Source organism: Tupaia chinensis, unplaced genomic scaffold (genome assembly GCF_000334495.1).
Source record: "Tupaia chinensis unplaced genomic scaffold, TupChi_1.0 Scaffold000458_2, whole genome shotgun sequence".
Lineage (NCBI taxonomy): Eukaryota > Metazoa > Chordata > Mammalia > Scandentia > Tupaiidae > Tupaia > Tupaia belangeri.
In genome coordinates, this window is record NW_006159967.1 from 260,778 (window position 1) to 285,192 (window position 24,415).

The 24,415-nt window shown below is 37.0% G+C and overlaps 1 protein-coding gene and 1 pseudogene across 1 annotated transcript in view; one reads left to right on the plus strand and one right to left on the minus strand.

The window, feature by feature from the left end:
* The window catches only part of VWA8 (von Willebrand factor A domain containing 8), a gene marked incomplete at its 5' end in the record, with an annotated part of 402,506 nt that overhangs the window by 11,789 nt on the left and 366,302 nt on the right, over positions 1–24,415 (plus strand). Inside the window, 1 exon segment of the mRNA XM_006155509.3 lies at positions 4,898–4,975. Within this exon segment, the coding sequence (XP_006155571.2) occupies positions 4,898–4,975 (78 nt within the window).
* Positions 888–2,680, minus strand: LOC102503131 (myoneurin-like; annotated as a pseudogene).

The following is a 24,415-nucleotide window of genomic DNA, read 5'->3' on the forward strand; positions in this document are numbered from 1 at the left end:
AAACGAATTGGTTCAGAAGCAAGTACATACATATAATTTGTTCATAACACGAGTTTGAAAATAGAAGGCAGTTTATAAGTTGAAAAATGACTGTTGTTGGAATAAATATTTCATGACAGTATTGAGAATGTTTTCAACTACCTATTGAGAGATAGAGATTTGATCTGAAAGAAATATTCTCTATGATATTTAACCATAGTATTGTGAAAATTTTGGAAGTACTAAAAATCATTTTGGGTACATTAAAATGGATCAGCATCAAAATGTATATTGCTTCAGAGATTCAGAGTTATCATTATTTTTTATTTAATTTAGCAATAAAAACTGAGTCAAGTTGAACAGTTAGCTTACTTTAAAGCTTTGATACTTTCTTTACTTTGCTCTCTGAGCTTTTTTTTCCCCCTTGCTTTTTTGAGAATATTCACTCTTAACCACTCTCCAATGTACTACTATATTTGACACAGCAAAGAACAACTCTAGTCAGTCTTAAAGCATCTCATCACTTTTTTTTTGAAGAGGTTTTTGCTATAGGGCACATGCGCTCGCCAGACAGAGAGAGACAGAGAGACCGAAAGTGAGAAATCTCCCCCCAGGGGGGATGGCCACGCTGCAATCCCTTCTCCTTCGTTCTCCTCTCGGGAACTTGGGCACGCACGCACTCGCACCCGGTGTGAGTTTTTAAGCCATCGAGTCCGGGACGCGAACCATGGTCGACTACATGGGAGTCCAGCGACAGCCATTATGCTAACTGCTGGTCCCAGCATCTCATCACTTTTGATGGAAATATGTAAGACATGGAAAAACAAGTGTTAGGCAGGTTTAGTTTGTTTGTTTTTTTTTTTTCCAGATGAATGGGGTTTAATATGAACATACGCACCCTCCCAGGGTTATTTATGCTCACTGCCCGACAGGTCTGAACAATTATTTTTCACAAAGTCAGTATAATTGTTGTAAAAAAAAATCAACTGTGGTTCTGAATACCCATTCACAGCTGACCTCAACAGTGCATCGGATGTAGGAGACTGATTATCTGCCACAGGCAGGAGCATGTGGTGGTGGTCCTCAGTCCCAAGTGGAAGAGCCAGTGGCAAAGTCATATCAGAAGGCTTCACATCCATCGTTTCTGATAAAGGGCTTTTTTGTGTGGAATCTTGTTCATTCCAAGTGTGATCCTCTACACTGGAGTCTAGAGTTTTATCTGCACCAGAATGGACTTTCATTTTTGTGCTTTTTTAAAATTTTTATATCTGTGTAAGAATTTCCACATAATTCACAGATAAATGGCCTTTCTCCTGTATGGGATCGAAAGTGTTTGTTGAGCTCTCCTGAGGAAATAAAAACTTTTCCCACAAACACCACATATGTATGGTTTTTCACCTGTATGTTTTCGAGAATGAGTGATAAGAGAACTAGAGACAGCAAAAGCCTTCCCACAGGTATCACACACATAAGGCTTTTCTCCAGTATGCCTACGGATGTGATAGGTCGGTGTGCTGGCTTGGGCAAATCTCTGCCCATCTATCACAGACGTAAGGCTTCTCTCCACTGTGCTTCCTTGCATGAATCTTGAGATTGCTAGAAGTTGCAAACTGTAAATTGCACACATTACATTTATAGGGCTTTTCCTCACCATGATGCACGCAACTGTGGAAGACTAGCTGGCATTTCTGAGCAAATCCTTTATCACACAATTCACATTTGTATGGCTTCTCACCTGTGTGAGTTCTCACATGCGTTTTCAGCTGATTACACTGGGTAAATGCCTTTCCACACAAGTGGCAGACATAAGGTTTGACTCCTTTATGTATTCTCATGTGCCTTCTCAAGCTGCTGGCTTCTGAAAACACTTTCCCACACGTGTTACACACGAGCTTGGCTTTGGAAAACCTCTGATCCAGCTCTTCCCCAGAGTTCTCCAGCTCATATGGACTCTTAACACTGGCTATATTAGACATAGAGTGTTCTTTCAAAGCAGTTTGGCTGTGATTTTCCACGCTTCTGTGTCACTGTGATGGCTGGTATGCTATCTTGTACTGGGAAAGTATTTTCCACAACTGATGTCAACTCAAGTTCTGCATTATCAGTTCTCTGTGTACCCAGTTCGACTATGGATGCAGACAATTTATTTGCATCTAGGAATAATTCCACAGATGTATTCTCTAAAATGTCACTGGGATATTGCACGGTTTTATTCTGCCCTGCTTTCTGAGAGCTGAAAGCCTTTTTCTTCTTTTTAGTTTGCGATGATTTCTTTGTTAAGCCCCCTTGTTTAGGACTTGCCTGAACTAAGTCTGTAGATACTTCTGATTTCTCCCGACTCTTATAATCTCGTAGAGTAAGAAGACAAGTCCGTTGATTCGATTCAATGTTTCCGGTAATGTTAGATATTTCTGTCAAGATTTAAAGTTCCTGTGTATATAAACTCCAACAATTTCTGAAGTCCATCAGCCTTTACCTGACTCTGATCAAGAAAGACATTGTTCTCAGAAGTGCTTCTGTAGATCGTGCCAAAATTTTCACTAAACGAGGCAAGCACATTCCTATGAGCTTTAAACTGGAATTCCCCAATCACTATGTTGCAGTCACAGAGAAAACCTGCTTCTCGTTTGTTCAGTCTCTCTAAAAGGTGCTCGCAGTGGTGTGAATACTGCATTTTTCTATCAGAATGGAATTTGACCCGAGAGAAACCTAAGGGTGAACACAGTTTTCTCACTCTCTCTCCGCCATCTTGGGGGATGTCCTAGTTTGATCTTTAGAAAGGAGCTTGCTGTGTTGCCCAAGTCAGCCTCGAGCTCACTGTCCTCCTGCCTCAGCCTACTTGAGTCACTAAGATTATAGATGCTTGCCCCTGCACCTCACCTTTAGCCTTTATGTTGAACTAGGAATTAAATCCAGGCCTCCCATGTGATCTCAGCCTCAGAGCGCAGGTACTGTGGCTGGACCATAGTCCATTTTCCTATTAGGTCATTTATCTTTTTCTTATTAATTTGTAGGAATTCTTTATTCTGAATCATAATTTTGTCATGTTTTGTTTATGGTATCTTTATTATGTACTAAAGTTTTTAAAAATAATTATTTAATTTTATTTATTATTATTATTTTAATTTGCTATAGGGCACAAACGCTTACCAGAGAGGGAGAAAGCAAGCCACCAAATTAGAGCTGGAACTACAGTTGTCTATATGGGAGTCCAGTGCCTTCACCACCATGCCAACTGCTGGCACTATATAGTAAAGTGTTATGGTTATAAAATATTTTGTGTGGTTTTTTTTTTTTTTGCATCTTATTTGAGAAGTCTTTCTCAAGGTTATGATATGCTCTCATAGTTTATTTATTTATTCTTTCTTTCTTTTTTTTTTTTTTTTGCTGTGTGGTATGTGGGATTGCCAGAAAGACCTATAGAAAGAGGGCAAGAGAAATCACCCCCCAGGCAGGATGGCCTTGCCACAATCCCTTCTGCTCCATTCTCCTCTTGGGACTTTGGGCACACAGGCACACGCGCCCGGTGTGATATTCAAGCTGCCAGGTTCGGGACTCACACCACACAGCTTGCCATGCTCTACCTAGCACCTTAACCTCCATGCCACCTGCTGCCCATTCTCATACGGTTCTAAGGCTTTTATATTTTTGTTTTCAATATTTAGATCTTGAGTACATTTTGAATTTATTTTTGATCGAAGCATGAGGTGGGAATCTTACCTTAATTTATTTTTTTAACAAATAACTAGCCAACTGTCAAGTTCTCATAAATTTGTGTGATTGTTCTTTTCCTAGGTTGATTATTAGAAGGATATCAATCAGATTTAACACAAGGCTTGTAATGAAAACGGGTGTCTGAAAATGTTCTTATGTTCAGTTTAACTACTTGGCATCCATTTTGTCTGTAGGTCAAATAATTACAGTCTTCTCAGGAAGCCAAAGAACTTATACTTGTAAGCATGCTTATCATTTTAAAGGAAATCTAGTTAGAAAGTAACTAGTTGATATTTTCTTTCTTTCGTTGAAAATAGGGTAGTGTGATCAGTCAGACAATCCCTGCAAATAATTAAGGCAATGAGACCCTGCTGGTCACTTGGTATGAGGCTATTAGAACCTAAAAGGCCAGGGTTGATCAATCTCACAGTAGAAATCACCTGGAAAGCTTTTTGAATCACAGATTACTGGACAGTACTTCAAAGTTTCTGATTTAGTAGATGTTGTCAGGGCTTGAAATTTTTCATTTCTGTCAAGCTCCCAGGTGATGTTGGTACTTTGGCAATTTTTATGATTGCTGATTGAAGACAAAGAGTTGCTTGGTAGGAGAAGGAAGGAGACTTCATAGTTTATGGATTTTTTAGCCCTTAGGGACTTGTGTGTTTCACCTTGCCTTCTGTCTGCTGATTTTGGATGTAGCAAGAATTTAGCTTTGAATGTAGTCTTCATCTTCCTCTCTCAGTTTACCATATCCTTGTAATACATTTCTTCATCTATTAAAAACTCTTTTCACAGATTTATTAACTTTCTCATGAGGATGTGTAAAGAATGCAAATGATTGAGCGTAAGCATTAAAGATTTCATACTATTGATGCTTCGGATGATCTTAAAATGTATTCTGTTTTGTTGTAGCCTATCTTAGCATTGCTGTTAATGAAAAAATAGGGCGGGCTAATATGTTTATTGTGCCTCATGTGTTTTGCTAACTTAGCATTTAAAATGTGAATTTTACTGATGCCTCATTTTGCCTGTATCTACTGTGTACCGTGGCTGTGAGGTGGGAGCATGGCGCCTGGCATAGACAAATGTGTGGTACGAACTGGGTTATCCCTCTCTGTAGGTTAGATGATCATCACTGCCACTGGCATAGAGGGTGGTTTTCTCACTTCCCTCTTGTAATGGTTCTGTTTATTTCCTTTTTTAGGTGACACAGTTAATATCGGAGATGTATCGTACAAATTGAAAGCTCCTAAGAATCCAGAACTTGTGCCCCAGAACTACAGTAAGTATTGTTCGCTTATTTATGTATAAATAACTTTTAACTGTTAAATTATGGGGTTTTTCAAACTTATGCAAAAGTAGAGAGAACAGCATCAACTCAGTGTATTCGTCATCAAGCTTCAACTTTTATCGGTTGCCAGTCTCTTTTTACCTGATCTCCACTTATTCTTCTAGACAATCGAAAACCTATGCCAGGCTATTACCACTTCATCCATTAATATTCCAGTAGCAATGTTTGCGTTTCTCACATAGTACTTTTCCACTTGGGATAACATTTACATATAGTAAAATACACAGATCTTAAGTGTTCATTCTGGTTAGTTTGACAATTTTATAAGCCCATATAACCACCCAAATTACTTCCATTTGTGTGCTCCTTCTACTTTACCCTGGTCAGGAAACCACTCTTCTCTTTTCTGCTATGAACAAGCATAGCTTTGCCTGATCTCCAACTTTATATAAGTAGGGTCATACGGTATGAGTGTGTGTGTGTCTGACTTCTTTCCATCAAGAAGGTAAATTGGAGGCTCATTCATTTTAATGCACCCATTGATTTATTTTTTAATAATATTGCTTTAAAATAGTATAGCTTTTTATCTATATACTGCTCTTTGTATACCCATTCTATTGGTGGACATTTGACTGGCTTCTGTTTTTATACTGTTGTGAATAAAGTCCTGTACACGTCTTGTTGTAATAAATTTTTACACCTCTTAAATATAAAACAACTAGGAGTTGAATTGAAATATCAGAGAATAGATACCTTAACTTCATAATACTACCTAACAGTTCTCCAAAGCAGTTGTGTACGATTTTACCCTTGACCATCAGTGTGACTATGTGAATGTTCACTCTAGAGTTTGTCTGGAAAAACATCACTTTAAGGAAAAAAAAAACACATTCTGAGTGTTTGGCTGGATTACTTCCCATAAAAAGAAAACTATAAAAGATTTCTGGAGAGATACTCAAAAATGAGCACTTTAAAATTTTAAACTTTTATAGTAATCTTGTAATCTTGTAACATACCTTGGAGTATAACATACTATACTCTTGCGTAGTAATCTTGTAGCATACTTGGATAGAGATTTCTTAAATGTTTTGAAGCCATTACGTCTCAGTGTTGGCTGGGGGCACTGGCGCATGTAGTCAGGATTCCATTACTCCGCAGGTAGCTTACAATTGTGTCTTACCCTTATTTCCTCAAGGTCAGCCAGAGGTGAGAGATTAGACCCTTCTCAGGACTTTCTTGGACATGTACATGACCTAGATAGATTCTCAGGCATATACTGAAACTTTTCAAAGCCTCTTACAAACACTCTTCTCTGCTTTTTTCTTTTAAGTTTTTTGGTCATCCTCTTATTATGGTTAGTTGGTTTTATTGCCTCGGATAGCTAAATAATGGTGGATTTTGTTTTTGTTTTTCATAAATGCCCTATTGGTAAGGTTGTTTATATACAGTGGGTCCTGAATTGGTCGAGTAAAGAGGAATTTTGAGAATGGAACATTTTAAGGATCTGACAGATTGGTCAAGTAGGGACAATTCTTTGGAGAATGGACTTTTGGGGACACTCTAGCCCTATTCTGTCCTTTAATGGCTATTGATTATCTCTGTGATTATGTGTAGTTGGTTTTCAAGACAGTCATACAGCTGGGAAGATGTACATGGGATTAAGGCAAGTTAAAATACTATGAAGTTGACTGTTCTTAACAAGATCCTTTTTTCTTGAATACATGTTTGTCTAATTGTTGAAAATCTTTTGTTCATTTCCAGGGTTCTGAAAAAGTCAATTTTGATAATTTTGGCCAGTGTTCTCTCTTTTTTTTTTTTTTTTTTTTTTTTTTTTTTTGTGAAAGAATGAGTTTTCAGAGGCCTTTATTCTGCTTCTACAGTTCGAATGTATCCCCCAAAAGTTTATGTTTTGGATTTTGATCTTATTGTATAGGTATTAAAAGGAAACTTAACCTGAGTAGGGGATTAAGAGATGGAGCCTTGGGGCTGGCAGGTAGCGTGGTTGTTAAGGGAACTGGACTCCCACATGGCCGACCATGGTTTGAGTCCCCGACCTGGCATCTTGTGTTCTCACTTTCTCTCTCCCTCGCTCTCTCTGGACATATTAAAATAAATAAATAAAGTTAAAAAAAAAAGAGTATTTAAGAGGCGGAGCCTTTGAGAGGCGTTGAGGATTATATAAGGTTATCCAGGTGGGGTTTCTACCTGAAAAACTGATGGATTATAAAAAGATGGAATGAAACCAACAAAGACACCTACAAAAATGCCCTGTTCTACATGTGCTGTTTTTCACATGTGATACCTTGTGATTCCTTGTGCTGCCTCAGGACTCTGCCAATAAGAAGACCCTCACCAGAGGGTCTTCACTCTCTCTAAAACTGTGAACCAAGTAAGTCTCTAGTCTCTTAAGTAACTCACAAAACAGAAATGTCTGTTATTAGCGATGTAACAGATTAGAACAGAAAATTGGTACCTGAGAATTGGTGCTGTTTTTTAATAACAAATACCTAAAAGTGTGAAACTGGATTTGGAACTGGGTAATAAGCAGAGAGTGAAGAATTTAAAGAAGCATGCTAGAAAAAGTATTATTTTTGGTAGAGGGTCAGAAAATGAGAAGACTAGGGAAAGTTTGGAACTTCTTAGATATTGGTTAAATAGCGTTGACCAGAATGCTGATAGAAATGTGGACAGTAATAGTCATTCCAATAAGGCCTCAGATGCAAATGAAGAATATCTTATCAGAAATTGGAAGTCATCTTTGCTAAATGTTGCAAAGAATTAGATTCTGTTGTAGCCCAAGACTTAGTGGAATGTTTAAGATATTAATACTGGGACCAGCAGTTAGCGTAATGGCTATATCGCTGGACTCCCATGTAGTAGACTGCGGTTTGAGTCCCGGACCCGGTGGCTTAAACACATCGGGCGCGTGTGCGTGCGTGCCCAAGATCCTGAGAGGAGAATGGAGGAGAAGGGATTGCAGCATGGCCATCCCCCTGGGGGGTGATTTCTTTCTGTCTCTCTGTTTCTCTCTGTCTTTCTGGCGAGTGCATGTGCCCTATAGCAAAAACCTCTCCAAAAAAAAAAAAGAAAAAAAAGATGTTAATACTGTCCTGTTCTTACTATTCATTTATATATCTCTTTTGGTAAAATATCTGTTAACATCATTTAACCACTTAAAAAATTGCATTTTTTGCCTTTTCATTATTGATTTATAAAATCAATATAGGGACCACCTGATGGCATAACTATTACATTGCTGGACTCCCATGTAGTCAGCTGTGGTTCAAGTCCTAGATCCGGTGGCTTAAACTTCACACTGGGTGTGTGTGCATGTGTGTGTGCCCAAAATCTCTAGAGGAGAACAGAGGAGAAGGGATTGCAGCATGGCCATCCCTCCAGGGGTGGTTTCTTGCTTTCTGTCTCTCTCTGTCTCTGGTGAGCACTCATGCCCTATAGCAAAAATCTCTGTAAAAAAAAAAAAAAAGTCCTTTATATTGCAGATATATGAATACTTTTTGTCAGTGTATTTGCTTAGTCATTTTCTCATTGCTAACTTTTGGCTGGCAGCAGTTTTAGTAACATCTAATCTATTTATTACCTATTCATTTGTAGTGGTTAGTGTTTGCTGTGTCTTAGAAATTTTGGTCTACTCCAACATTGTGAAGATAATCCATATTTTTTCTAAGAACTTTACAGTTTTGTTTTACTTTAAGAGAATAGGTTCATTTCATCTATAAATTTACTGCCCTTTTTTCATCATATAGTTTTTATAGAGGCTGTAGTTATATTCTCTTTATCTTGATACTGGAAATTTGTACTTCTTTTTAGAGAGATCTTTGCTATAGGGTGCATGTACTTGCTGGAGAGACAGACAGAAAGGTGAGAAATCACCTCCCCCCCCCGCGAGGTGGATGGTCATATCGCAATTCCTTCTCTTCCATTCTCCTCTCAGGAGTTTGGGCATACACACACACACACACACACACACACACACACACACACACCACTGATGTATTTCAAGCCTCTGGGTCTGAGGCTTGAACCATTGTCAGCCATGTCATAGTCCAGCAATGTAATCATTATGCCATCTGCTGGACCCTTATTTTAATCACTCTTACTAGGGGCTTACTATTGATAGTAACTTTACAAGAAATACCTTTTGACTGTTGATTTGCTCTATTGTTTGTCCGCTGGTTATTTCATTAATTTCTAAACATTAATATTTCTTTATTTTTATTTACTTAAGTTCCTTTTCTAACTCTAGCTTCATAAACATGGAAAACTATGGGCAATCTCTCTTTACTGTATAGTTGTCAGATTTTTAGATTACTAAGGAGTGCTGTTTGCTATTCAACCCTATGTCTTGTATTACTCTTTTTTTTTTAAGAAAAATTTTATTTATTATTATTGTTTATCTTAAAAATTGCTATAGGGTATGTGTGCTCACCAGAGAGAGAGAGAAAGAAAGGTTGAGAAAGAAAGTGAGAAAGTAAGCCGCCAGTTCCAGGACCTAAACCACAGTCAGCCATGTTGGAATCCAGCGCCCCAACTACCATGCCACCTGCTAGTCTTCTGTATTCTGTTTCTTCAACTCAGATGTCTTCTGTCCCATTGCCTTGCCTTCAAAGGCCACTTCAGTGAAGGCAAAGAGTGCCACAGAGGTTCATTGCAGCGCCCTTTAAGGAGCTGCAGGTTTATACTGCATGAAGACCCACAGTGGGAGGAAATGCAGTTGTCTTTTCTGTCTCACCCCAGGACTTCAGTGGGCCATTGCTTTGCACAAAGGAAAGGGCCAGCATGCTTCAGGAAGGATATCTCTGAATTCCTGCTCTGTATCTGGTTTTTAGTGTATATCTCTGTTTTCAGCAAGGGTGTTGGGGAATAATAGGTGAGTAAGTGCAAGTTTTCTCTATGGCTGGGACTTTGGTATATTAATTCTTCATGCCAACTCAAGTGTGGCCAAAGTAAGCTTTTTTAAAGTTCAATTTGTTTTCCTGACATTTCTATGGCAGATTCCTCATTTCCCTGTCATTCTACCAGCAATGAAAGTTAGCTCGGGGTTTCTTTTCTCCTTCAAAGGGTTCATTTCATTACCTTCTAGAATTCAGTTCAAGTAGGGTTTTTTGTTTGTGTTTGCTTTTGTTTTAAGCTGTATGATGAGATTTAGGAAACGAGTTTTTTTGTTGTTGTTTGTTTGTTTTTTAATGGATTAACTGGATCAACCTGGTTGTTAGGTTGAAAGAGAAGTTCTCTTTGCAACTCTCTTTATACTAACTAGAAGTGGGAGTCCGGAACATTTATTTTTAATGTTAATTATTTAATGTTTATGCTTAAGTGTATGGTAGTAATAGACACTAAGGTAAGTTTTTCAATGAGTTGTTACGCTGTCTGGTGAAAAATTAACCAAATGTATTTGTAATAGCTAACATGTTATAGGTATGTGATTTTTTTTTAAAAGTGTTTTTTTTTTATGAATGCTAGTAAATTTTTATCTTAAAGTTCAGATATGTTGAAAAATATCCACTCTTTTCTTTTTTTGGAGAGGTTTTTGCTGTAGGACACGTGCACTTGCCAGAAAGACAGAGAGAGACACAAAGACAGAAAGCGAGAAATCACCCTCCAGGTGGTATGGTCACGCTGCAGTCCCTTCTCCTTCATTCTTCTCTTGGGATCTTGGGCACGCACGCACACGTGCCTGGCGTGAGTTTAAGCCACCGGGTCTGGGACTCTAACCGCATCGACTACATGGGAGTTCAGCGACATAGCCATTACGCTAACTACTGGTCCCTTTTTTTCTTTTGAGAGGTTTTTGCTACAGAGTGCATATGCTTTCTGGAAAGACAGAAACAGCGAGACAGAGGGGATGGTCACTCCGCAATCCCTTCTCCTCCACTCTTGGGCATGTATTCACACGCTCAGGGTGAGTTTAAGCTGCAGGGTCCAGGACTCAAATCGCTGTTGACTACATGGGGAATCCAGCAATGTAACCATTACGCCACCTGCTGGTCCCAATACCTATGCTTTTTAAATTTAAAGTTTATTTATTTATTTAGAGAGAGATACAGAGATACAGCCACCCCAATAAAGTTTTGAAGGTGATACCCACCCCTGGTCTCAGCCAGCCTTGGATCATGAGACACATGTGTGTAGGGTACTCCCAGTGTACACCAGCAACCTTCCTATGTGGGTATACCTTGCAGAGCATTGTGGCTTACCCCTGTGACACCATTCAGTCCCCAATATCTCTTCTTGATAGACAATAGGAAAACTTCTACGTATTTGAGTTTTGTAGCAAAATTACATGTGGGAGTGGAAATTATATTTAGAAGTTTGGCTCTGTTATTTCCTAGCTGTGTGGATTTCTGTAGATTATTTAATTGCTTTGAGTTTTCTTGATTATATGGGGATGATTATTTTAACTTCAAGTACATAGTGTGAGGATTAAATCAAATATGTATATGAAATGTTTAGGATAATGCCTGGCACATAGTGCTTAATAAATGTGAGCTCCTAAATAACCATCCCTCTAGTTTCCTGATTCATGTTCCCTTTCATTTTCCATTATTCCAGGCCTGTGACACTGTTGAATAAGGATTCCTAAAGGCTAATATAATTCTGTTTAAGTAATATACATGGAACCAGCAGATAGCATAATGTTTATGTTGCCGAACTTCCACACAGTCGACTGCAGTTCAAGTCCCAGACCCGGCAGTTTAAATTGATGCTGGGCGCTTGTGCGTGCATGCCCAAAAATCCCAAGAGGAGATTAGAGGAAAAAGGATTGTGGCACGGCCATCCCCCCAGGCTGTGGGGGGGGATTTCTTGCTTTCTGTCTCTTTGTCTCTCAGGCGAGCACACGTGCCCTATAGCAAACATTTCTTAAAAAAAAAAAAAAAAGCTGAAACTATTTTAGTTTTCAGTTTTGCCTTTAAAAATGAATTCAGTATACCTTTTGTCTAACTTTGATTTTGAATTGCCTTCAGCTTGTTTATAGGATTGCAAATGGCTGTAGACTCTGCAAATAAGCTTTAATGTCCATTGAAAGATGAAATTTACTGTTTATAGTGTAGCAAAAGTGTTGCCCTTTTCACTATCACCTATGCATGAAGCATAGGCACTGTGTGATAGCTTTCAACAGAGAATAGTTCCACCCATTTCTTCTTTTAGCATCTGTAATGCTATATTCTCTTATCTCATGTTAGCTGAGTCATAGTCATACACACTTAATCATTTTGGTAACCTCATTAAGTGAGAGAATTCACAAAAATATCTAGTAGCTTTAAGGAATTAGTGACTCTTAACAATTATATCTATTTAAAAACATAAAAGCATAGGCTTTGAATAAATTTATTATTTTTATTTTTTTGCAAATGACTGAGGGGCAGTACAGTGGCTAGTTGAGATCAACTTCCAAAGTGTAAACTTTCTAAATATAGCAAAACTCTCATAAACTGTCACTAAAAATCTTTAAAAAAAAAAAACCCATATAGCAATGACAAAAGTACAACAACATTTTCATGATTATGTACTTTCAATTTTTATTACTATTTTCATGCATCCCCATGTAATAAAAGTGTTCATTTTTTGGTGTTTAGTTATTCATAGTTTATGCTTTGAAACTGATCTGAAGAAAGTTTATATTAAAAATAGTTGAATAGCTTATAGATTCCAACTTGTGCTTTCTGTGCTTGCTATTTATTTATCATTATCCTTTCTATAGTCACAATATAGGTATCAATACTATCTTTTGTATATAAAGATGATGATAGCATATGTTTTACCTGGCAGTAAATTGTTATATTGTCTTTCCTTGTCTTTTTTCTTTTTAGCTTTTGCTATAGGGTGCATGCATTTGTAGGAGACAGACAGAGAAAGAGAGAGAAAAAATGAGAAGTCACCCTCCTCCCAGAGGTATGGCTGTGCCACAATCCCTTATCTCTATTCTCTTAGGGTTTTGGGGACTCACATGTGCCCAGCATGTTTTTCAAGGTCCGGTACTTGAACCACACAGTTAGCCTTGTGGGATCCAGCATCTTACCCACTACACCACCTCTGGCCTCCTACTTGTCTGTGTGTTCATGGACGTCTGGTTAACTTTAAGTAGGAAAGTTGCTAAGCTGAGTGAATTAGAGTCTAAAATATACACATAAGCACTATGTAATACTATTTATTGATTGGACAAATAACTTGTATAATATCATGTGTTTTATGCATTCATTTACTGCATTATGTTCAAATATTATACATGTTGAACTTCTCTCCCTTTCCTAGTGATTATTTCAGAAATGGGTAAATTACAGTTCTTTGGTTTTACTGTTGCTATTATGTGATTGATTAGAGATTATGGGTTTTGGTTGAGAGAATTTTTTTTTAATTTAAATTTTAATTTTTTAGAGAGGTTTTTGCTATAGGGTGTGTGCGCTTGCCAGAGAGACAAACTGAGAAATCACCCCTCATGGAGGATGGCCACACAGCAGTCCCTTCTCCACTGTTCTCGTCTCAGGATTTTTGGGCATGTGCTCCCATGTGCCCAGCCTGAGTTTCAAGCCACTGGGTCTGGGACTCAAACCGTATTCACCTACATGAGAGTCCAGTGTCATAATCATTACGCCATCTGCTGGTCCTGGTTGAGAGAATTTTAATAAATTTTTTCCTTCAGGAGTTTTTGAGAAATATTTTTAAATACTTTAGAAATGTTTTGTTGAAGTTTCTTATTTTCCTTTGTGTACTTACACTTAAGTTTACCTAGTGACATTTCTAAAAGCTTTTTGCCTCTCACGTATTTAATATTTTCAAGTGAAAAATAAAATGATTGACTTTTGTTGAAAAAAGGACACTTAACAAGTATTACCCTCTCTAAAACTCTTATTTCATAGCTAGAAAAGTAGAATCACAAGAAAGAGGGCAAAAGACTAATTGATAGCAAAGACCAGATTTTCTGATTTCAGTTTGGTTTTCCATTTACAGTTTGCCACAATGTTTCTAGCTACTTGATAACTACTGTAAAAGAATGGTATGTTAGAAAACTCTTTCAGAATTTAAAAATTTGAAAGAGTTTCAAAAATACTGAATTAGTTGAAACATGGAAGTACTATTTTATTTTTATCTTTATTGAAGTTATTATTCCAAGCACTGAAATCACTACTGTCTTATAGCAATGAAGAAGTAAAAAACATAATCCCGAAACACCTGATGTTCACTTTTTTCCTTTTTTTAAGGGTTTTTGCCATAGGGCATGTGCACTTACCAGAGAGAGACCATGAGAGGAAAAGTTAGAAATTACCCCCTCAAGGGAATGACCATACCACAATCCATTCTTTTCTCAGGATTTTGGGAATGCAGAAATGCATCTGGCGTGAGTTTCAAACCACCAGATCTAGGACATTTAACACATAAAGATATGTAATAGAATGGTAAAAATTCTGCTAACTGGAAGAAACGGTAGACTGGGAACTATTCTCTCTCTTTTTTTTTCTAGTTTATTCATTTATTTCTTCCATGAGAAAGAGAGAGAGATCAAGACAGGAAAAGAGAGAGAGATAGGCACCCTTCAATGAAGTCTTCCTGCCACAATCCACCCCCCATCCTACTCTTAGCTAGCTAGGATCATGGGTTCCCACATGCACTTGTCATGCTCAGAGAGGTCCCAGGCCATGAACCCGGGACCTTTCCCTGTGGGCCCAGATGTGTTATTGCTGTGCCCCGCCACCTGGTCCTTAGACTGGAAAATGCTTCAGTGGAAATCTAAAATTCAGTGAAAATTCACATAAAAGTAGTATTGTCATTAAAGTAAAATTTCTTAATTCACTGACCAATTGAGATAATGAATGAAAAATATATATATATAGTAGGTGTTGTATATATTTTCTATGCAAAAATGTGTCATGACTTTTCCGACTACTGTGTGTATATACATACATGTATATATATATGTATATATACATGTATGTATATATACACTTTTTTTTTAGTTTTTGCTATAGGGCACATACACTCACGAGGAAAAGAGAAAGACAGAAGACAGAGAGAGAGAGAGAGAGAGAGAAAGTGAGAAATCAACTCACAGGGGGGATGCTCACACTGCAATTCCTTCTCCTCCATTATCCTCTTGGGATTTTGGGCATGCACGCACAAGCTGCCAGCATCATTTTTCAAGCCTCTGGATCCAGGACTCAAACTGCAGAATTGGCCATGTGAGATCCAGCTGCCTTAACTTCCATGCGATCTCCTGGCCCATGAATGCTTACATTTTGTAGTCAGACATTCAAATTATTTCTGTCTTTACAGTGTCAGGCCCAACAGAACACCTTTCTAGCTCCAGCTTCTAACCCAGTTCATGGAACATCATAGACAGAGAAGTTGAGTTGCTCTTCAGTTTTTTCTTTTCTTTTCTTTCTTTTTTTTTTTTATTGCTATCTAGGTCTTGTCATCTCCTGCCTTGACCATTATGACTTCCATTTATCATCTTAGTCTTGAGTCTCTCACCTGTAAGTGTTGAAATGGATAATTGAAGCTTTTTTTGCCTTTGTCTGTGAAAACTGAATCTCAAGGCTTAGATCAAATCAGCAGTTTTTGAAAAGGGATTCTTTCATGTTTTTGTGCTTGAAGTTAAACTGTATTGTATCAAATATGGTATTTCTTCCATGATTTTTCTTATGAGGTGATGCTCCAGGGCATCAGGTTTTTAATACATAGCTTAAAAACTGACCTCAGAGTTATATTTCTGTCTCCTTATATAATCTTTTGTTGCAGTCAGTGGACCAATTATATGTGAGGTCATTTAAGTTTACTGGACACACTCAACCCTTATCTAAGAAATTAAGGCCCACAGAGATTTTCTGAAAGAATTACAACATTGTGCTCTTAAATGGTGAATTTTGGCCTAAAATCTACAGGTCAGAATTTTTTTTTTTTTTTTTCTGGTTGCAGTACCTTTGAGGTTGAGAAGTTTATCAACATCATAAATGACAGGATAGCACAGGAAAGTGGTGTGATTTTTGCATAAAAATAGATGTTTAACAATCATTGTAGCTATTTGTCAATTTTAGTGAATTAATGACAAAGATTTCACAAACTTTTTGGAGAAGTGTTACCCAAAGTAACATTACATGATAGTCAGAGCTGTTGAAAAAAATAGAACGGGCTTCCAGTACTTAAAATCTGCCTTATTGTCAATAGTTGCACTAATTGTCTCTCATTACGTAAGAATGTCCTTTGAGAAAAGGATTACCTTTTAGATTTTGCTAGGTGTATTTTTAAGAATAAAATTTTAGGGACCAGCAGCTGGTGTAGTGGTTAAGGCTCTGGACTTCCATTTAGTTGACTGTGATTAGAGTCCAGGACCCAGAACCTTGAAACTCATCCTGGGTGCACATGTGAGCATACCCAAAGTCCCAAGGGGAGAATGGAGGAGAAACGATTGTAGTGTGGCCATTCCCCCTGCGGGATGGTTTCTTGCTTTCCGTCTCTCTGTCTCTGTGTCTCTGGAGAGTACATGCACCATATAGAATAAAATTTTATATTTACATGTATGTATCTATCTCACTTTCTTTATTCATTCATCTGCTTTGGTTATTTCCATATCTTGGCTCCTGTGAATAATGCTATAGAGAACATAGAATATCTAGGTGGTGATTTCAGATCCTGTGAGTATATACCCAAAAGAGGGATTGCTGGTCATATAGTGGTTCTAGTTTTAATTTCTTTAGAAAACTTCATACTGTTTTCCATAACAGCTGAACCAACTTACATATCCGCCCAGAGTAAGAGGTCCCTTTTCTTCATACTCAGTTCAACATTTTTTATGTTTTGACTTTTTGCCAATAGCCATCCTAATGGTTATGAGGTGGTACCTCATAGAGGTTTTGGTTTGCATTTCCCTGATGATTAATGTTGAACACCTCTATATTTATCTGGTGTCCATTTTTATATCTTTTGAAGAATTATCTGTTCAGATCCTTTGCCTCTTTTTCTTTTCTAGGAATTATTTTTTTTTTATTTAACTTTATTTACTTTTTATTTTAATTTGACCAGAGAGGGACAGAGTGAGAGAGAGAGGGAGAGAGAGAGAAAAAAAATGAGAAAGCAAGCCACCAGGTCTGGGACTTGAACCACAGTTAGCCATGTAGGAGCACAACACTCTTAACCACCATGCCACCTGCTGGTCCCCCTTTGTCCATTTTTTAAAATAAGGTTATTTGTTTTTCTACTGTTAAGTTAGATGATATCTTTACAAATTTTGGATATTGACCCCTTATTAGAAATATGGTTTGCAAATATATTTTTCCAATATATAGGTTGCGTTTGCCTTTTGATCTTGTTGATTGCTTTCTTTTCTTTGTAGAATCTTTTTTAGTTTGATGTAGTCCTATTTATTTTTGCTTTTGTAGTCAGAGCTTTTGAAGTGATATCCAAAAAATCATTGCCAAGATCAATGTCCAGGAGGAACTTTGCCTTCCCCCCACCCTCCAAGAATTTTATAGTTTCAGGTTTTATTTCATCCATGTTCTCTTTCAGGAATTATATAGTTTCTCTCTCTCTATTTTTTTTTTAAGAATTATTTTATTTAACTTTATTTATTTATTTTAACTTGATCAGAAAGGGACAGTGTGTGAGAGGAGAGAGATAGTAAGAGAAAGCAAGCCACCAGGTTTGAGACTCGAACCACGGTTGACTAGGTGGGAGTCCAGTGCTCCACCTGCCAGCCCCAGGAATTACGTAGTTTCTGATCTAACATTTAAGTATTATATCTATTCAATTGATTTTTGTGTGTAGTGAAAGATAAAGGACTAAGTTCATTTTTTGGCATTCAGTTTTTCAACCACCAGTTATTGAAGAGTCTGTCCTTCCCTCATCATGTTCTCTTGGTGACTTTATCAAAAATTATTTGATTTTATGTGTTCATATTTATTTCTGGACTCTCAATTTAGTTCCACTGGTTTAAATGTCAGTTTTTGTGCCAGTAACATACTGTTTTGACTTTGTAATATGATTTTAAATCAGGAAATGTACTATCTCCAACTTTATTTTTCTTTCTCAAAATTCTTTTGAGTATTTGGGATTTCTTTTCTTAAAATTATTTGGGATTTCTTGTGTTTTTATGTGAATTTAGATTTTTTTCTATCTATGAAGAATTACATTGTGATTTTGATAGCGATTGCAGTGAATCCATATATTTCTTTGGGTATTTTAGATGTTTTAACAATATTAATTCTTCCAGTCCATGAGCATGGACTGTTTTTCCATTTATTTGTGTTGTTTTCAATTTCCTTTATTAACATCATATAGTTTTTGGTGTACAGATCTTTCAACTCCTTGGTTAAATTTATTCCCCCAGTTTTTTCTGATGCTATTGTTAATGAGCCTGCTTTCTTTTCTTCCCCTCCAGCCCCCAGCTAGGTTGTTATTTGTGTATAAAAATGCTACTGATTTCTGTATGTTGACATTATACCCTGCCACTTTACTGAATTCATTTATTAATTTGATCAGTTTTATTGTGTAATCTTACCTATGTTCTACATATAGGTCCATGTCCTCTGCAATAGAAATAATTTTAATTTTACTTTCCATTCAGATGGGTTTTTTTTCTTTCTTTTTTCTTCTCTTTTCTTTCTTTCTTTTTTTTTGATTGATCTTACTAGTTCTCCCAGTACTATGTTGAATAGAAATAGTGATACAAGGCATCCTTGTCTTGTACTTGATCTTAGTAGAAAAGCTTTCAGTTTTTATCCATTGATTATAATATTAGCTGTGACTTTTTCATACATGGCCTTTATATGTTGATTGTCCTTCTGTACCTAAACCATTGAGAGTTTTTTTTAATTAAGAAGGTATGTTTTTCTTCCTAAGGCTTTTTCTGCATCAATTGAAATGACTGTATGGTTTCTGTCTCTGATCGTGTTAATGTTAGGTGTCATACTGATTTATTTGCATATGTTAAACAAGTCTTCATCATGATTATGTTTTTTATGGTTTGTTAAATTCAGTTTGCCAATATTTTATTGAGGATTTTTACATCAATTTTCATCAGAGAAGTTGGCCTGTGGTTTTCTCTTCTTGTGATATCTTTGTCTAATTTAGGTATCAAGGTGATGCTGACATGACAAAATGTACTTGGAAGTATCCCATCCAGCTGTATTATTTAGAACAGTTTAAGAAACATTGGTATTAGTTCTTCTTTAAATGTTTGGGAGAACTCAACTATGAAGTCGTCTGTTACTGGCCTTTTTTTGTTGTAAAATTTTTCGCTTTTCAATTTCTTTACTAGTTATTGATCTGTCTTCCTGATTCTATCTTGGTAGGAATTTATTCATTTCTTCTAAGTTATCTAATTTGTTGACATATAAGTATTTGTAATAATCTCTTATGATCTTTTTTTATTCTGAGGCATATCTTGTAATGTCTACACTTTAATTTTTTATTTTATTTATTTGAATCTTCTCTCTCTCTCTTTTCTTATTTAGACTAACTCTTTGGGGTTTTTTTAATTTTATTTTTTCAAAAGCCAACTCTTAGTTTTATTGATTCCTTCTATGGCTTTTTATAGTCTCCATTTAATTTATTTCTATTCTAATCTTTATTATTTCCTTCCTTCTGCTATTTGAGTTTAGTTTGTTCTTTTTCCAATTCTTTGGGGCATAACGTTAGGCTATTTATTTTGGTATGTTGTGTTTCCATTGTTATTTGTCTCAAAGTTTTTTTTTTTTTTTTTTTTTTTTAATGCCAGAGGCACATGTGCTCACCAGAGAAAGAGAGAGAAGGAGAGGAGAAAGCACCTTCCATGGAGAATGCCATGCTGTTATCCTTTCTCCTCTCTCCCTCCTTTCTGGATTTCGAGCATGTATTCAAGTGTATCTGGCATGTTTCTCAAGCCACTGGTCCAGGACTTAAACCATTTAGTTGACCACATGGGATCTAGCTGCTTTAATCACCAGGCTAGAAGCTGTCCCCCCAAAGACATTTTTAAATTTTACTTTTGATTTCTTCTTTGATCCATTTATTGTTCAGGAGTATGTTGTTTAATTTGTTTAATTCTTACATGTTTGTAAGTTTTTCAAGATTCTTCCTGCTACTTATTTCTAGTTTCATACCATTGTGATCTGAAATGATAATGAATATGATTTTGATCTTCATAAATTTGTTAAGATTGTTTTGTGGCCTAATATATGATGTGTTCTGGAGATTGTTCTATTTGTGCTAGAGAAAAACGTATTTTCTGCTGCTGTTGGATGGAATGTTCTATATAAGTCTGTCAGGTACATTTGGTCTAAAGTGTAACTCAAGTCTAATATTTCCTTATTAGTTTTCCCTATCTGTTTAATCTATTCATTGTCAAAAATGAGATATTGAAGTCTCCTACTATTATTGTTTTGCTGTTTCTCCTTTCATATATATTTATATTTGCTTCATGAATTTGGTTGTTCTGATGTTGGAGAATATATTTATGATTACTTGATGAATTGGCCCCTTTATCATTAAATAGTGACCTTCTTTATCAATTGTGACAGTTTTTGACCTGAAGTCTATATTATCAGATATAAGCATAGCCACCCTTGCTTGCTTTTGGTTATTATTTGCATGGAGTATCTTCTTTCATCTCTTTATTTTCAGCCTATGTTTGTCCTATAAACCTGAAGGAGGCAGCATGTGGTTTGATTTTCCTTTTTAATTCAGTCAGCCAGTTGCAGTAAACCATACTTGATAGTTATTATTACCTCTCTTTGAAAGTAATAAAACTTGGGAGCAGCAGTTGGTGTAATGGCTGTGTCGCTGTCGCTGAACTCCCATGTAGTCAACTGTGGTTCGAGTCTCAGACCCAGTGGCTCAAACTCTTGCCAGGCGTGCATATGTGTGCCCAAGATCCCAAGAGGAGAATGGAGGAGAAGGGATTGTAGTGTGGCCATCCCCCCTGGGGGATGATTTCTCACTTTCTAGCACGTCCCCTATAGCAAAAAAGAAAAAAGAGAGAGTAATGAAACTTAAACCTGAAAGTGTCAATTGCTTGCCCAAGGACATTGATAAAGAACAGTATGAAAAATCAGGAGTAGATCTGTTTAGCTTCAAAGGCTTTTTCATTTCCATTATATTATGCTACCTTTCAGGATACTTAGAAAATGTCCCTAGGTTCCCCCCCCACACCCCGGGTGTGTATATTTTAAAATTATTATTATTTTAATTTGCTATTGATATTCACTGGAGAAAGACAGAGAAAGAGAGAGTAAGAAAGCAAACCGCCAGGTCCAAGATTCAAACCATGGTCAGCCATGTGGGAGTCCAGTCACTAAAACCATTATGCCATCTGCTGGCCCCGTGTGTGTGGATTTTAATTTGCTAGAGGTCATGTACACTCATCAGAGTGGATGAGGGAGTGATAAAGCACCCCCCCGGAGGATGGTGAAGCCACAATCCCTTCTCCATTTTTCCTCTTGGGGTTTTGTGTGCACATACACATGTGTCTTGTGTTTTTTAAGCCATCAGGTCTGGGACTTGAACTGTGCAATTACCCATGAGGGATTCAGTTGCCTTAACCACCATGGTAACAGCTGACTCAGTGTCACTAGTTTTAAAGGATATAATAAAATGGAATTTGAGCCATGCTTAATTTTCTGAAATTTTCTTTTAATCTTTCTGTATATGATAAATTTGAGTCTATAAAAGGATACAATTATAATTTAGATTACTCTGCTGAAAGTATTTTAAAATTCTTTGAGCATGGCTGGGCAAAAATAGTACATTTTTTTTTGGAAACAAATATTGGCTAGGAATTGAATCAGAAATTTAGCCCAACGTGAACCAGATGTTTTATTTTGCATAGCAAAGGAAATAATAAAATATAGGATCATGCTCTTCAGTATTATTTTGATATCACTTTATTATTTTGTGGACTCCTGGAAGGTAGTATCTTGTGCCTGGAAACACTGAAGGTTGGGCTCTCTTCTGTGCACTAGGCCATGTTTATATTAGGTTATGCATGGCAGTTTGGCAGTTTGTTTTGTAGATGTTCATAATGTACGGTCTTAAATCTTGTTTCTATTTCTGGCATGCTTTTAAGTATGACTCATGTTTTTGTGAGGCCATCCTAAAAATACAGTTAGTTTGAAGCATTAATATAAAATACACCACAGACATCACATAGCACTACATAATGCTTTCTTTCAGTAGTTCAGTGTAATTTCCTGACGAATTAAACATGGTCTTTTTTTTTTAGAAAAAAATTTAGAAAATACACTACTCTAAAAAAATTTAGAAAATACACTACTAAAATTTTTCTTAAAGAAAAATTTTTGCTCTATGGCACGTGTATTTGCCAAGGAGACAGAGAGACAGAAAGCAAGAAATCACCCTCCCCACCCCTGGGGGGATGGCCATGCCACAATCCCTTCTCTATTCTTCTCTGGGGATCTTGGGCATGAACGCACACACACCTGGCTTGAGTTTTACGTGGCTGGGTCGACTGTGTGGGAGATCAACGACATAACAATTATGCCATCTGCTGACCCCAAGTCTCCTAAATTTGATGCAGCCCTGTGTAGTCCATACTCACGTAGAAAGTCTTAGGCCTGAAGGTAGATGCCCATTGAAAAGTCTTTGGAGGGGCTGTCAGACATAATGACTGGAACAGAAGATTTAAACTGAGGCAACTTAGGCCTAAATCTTAGTTTACACGCTTATCAACTGTGGACAAATAATACCACCTTTCCAACTTTGATTGTCTTATTTGTAAAATGGGAGTAACGAGTATTTAACAAGCACACAGTTCTTACTATTACTGGATACTGTTCCAAGCATTTAATTTAATCCTTACAACAAGGCTGTAAGTAAATTCAATTATTTATCCATTATGTAGAAAAATCTGAGCACAGAGAGTTTAAATAACTCAATTAAGTTTACACAGCCAGTAAATAGCAGTATTGGGATTTAAACCTAGACAGTCTGGCTTGAGTCTATAGTTTGCTATGGCAAGATTTAAATACAATACTGTATGAAAAAATAATTTTTATTTTTACCTGACATATAATAGAAATGCAATACATTATGGCCATTATTAGGACTATTATTAAGGAAAGATAAAAGCAGGGAAAAGATATGATCTTTGTATAGGTATACCATAGACTAAGACCAGTCTCAGGATTCAAGAAGTGATTATTGCATATTAGGATACTTATGTAGAATTGAATGTAGTGGTGATGAGAACCTTAGTTATCTGACAGCTCCTTTAGGTGCTCAGTTTGAAGGTAGAGCTTTCTCTACTGGCTTGTCTCCTTTCTATTTCATCTTTCAGAAAGTAAGGAAAGAGAAGAGACTACTGAGAATTATCAGATGTGCCTTAAGACAGTGATTTTCTTCTTTTTTTTTTGAAGAGGTTTTTGCTATAGGGCGCATGTGCTCGCCAGACAGACAGAGAGAGACAGAGACAGAAAGTGAGAAATCATCCCCCAGGGGGTATGGCCACACCACAATCCCTTTTCCATTTTCCTCTCAGGATCTTGGGTACACACGCACATGTGCCCGGTGTGAGTTTAAGCCACCAGGACCAGGACTCGAACTGTGGTAGACTACATGGGAGTCCAGCGACATAGCCATAACGCTAACTGCTGGTCCCGAGACAGTGGTTTTCAACATGTATGAACATCATGCTGAGTGGCAGACACTCCTGATAATATCCAGAATTATGCACAATTCCCAGGGGTCTACTGTAAATAACTTTACATCTTCTCTCCTACTTAAAAAAGTAATACATTGGTGTAAAAATTCCTCTAATATAGGTATAACATTGATTCTCTCCATTTTGCTATAAAATAAAAAGTTTAAAAATTTAAGGGACCAGCAGTTAGCGTAATGGCTATATTGCTGGACTCCCACGTAGCCAACCACGGTTTGGGTCCCAGACCCGGTGGCTTAAACTCACGCTTGGCGTGTGTGCGTGCGTGCCCAAGATCCTGAGAGGAGAATGGAGGAGAAGGGATTGCGGTGTGGCCATTCCCTGTGGAGGGTGATTTCTTGCTTTCTGTCTCTCTTTCTCTTTCTGGTGAGTGCATGCGCCCTATAGCAAAAACCTCTCCCTCTCCCCCCCCAAAAAAATAAATTTAAAATAATATTCCTAAACCTTTAGTACTTTATTAAACTGACTTGTAAGAGGGGGTAGGAAGTGCTGCCTTAGATTAAAAAAAAAAAAACCTTGAAAATAATACAGTTCCAAGATGAAGACTTTAAAAAAATGTACTAGAACTACATAGAACTGAATGTAATTATGAATAGTTACCAATAGTTATAAATAATAAAAGGCAGGAGGAAGCAGAAGAGACCAACTTGGCTTTACCTTTTAGAGCTTTGCAAATTTTAGATTTTACATAGTCAAGTGCAGGTAATGGAAGTTGAGGCACAGTGCCAATGTTGAACACAAAGAAGTGAGACAAGACTGGGAGAGTAGTG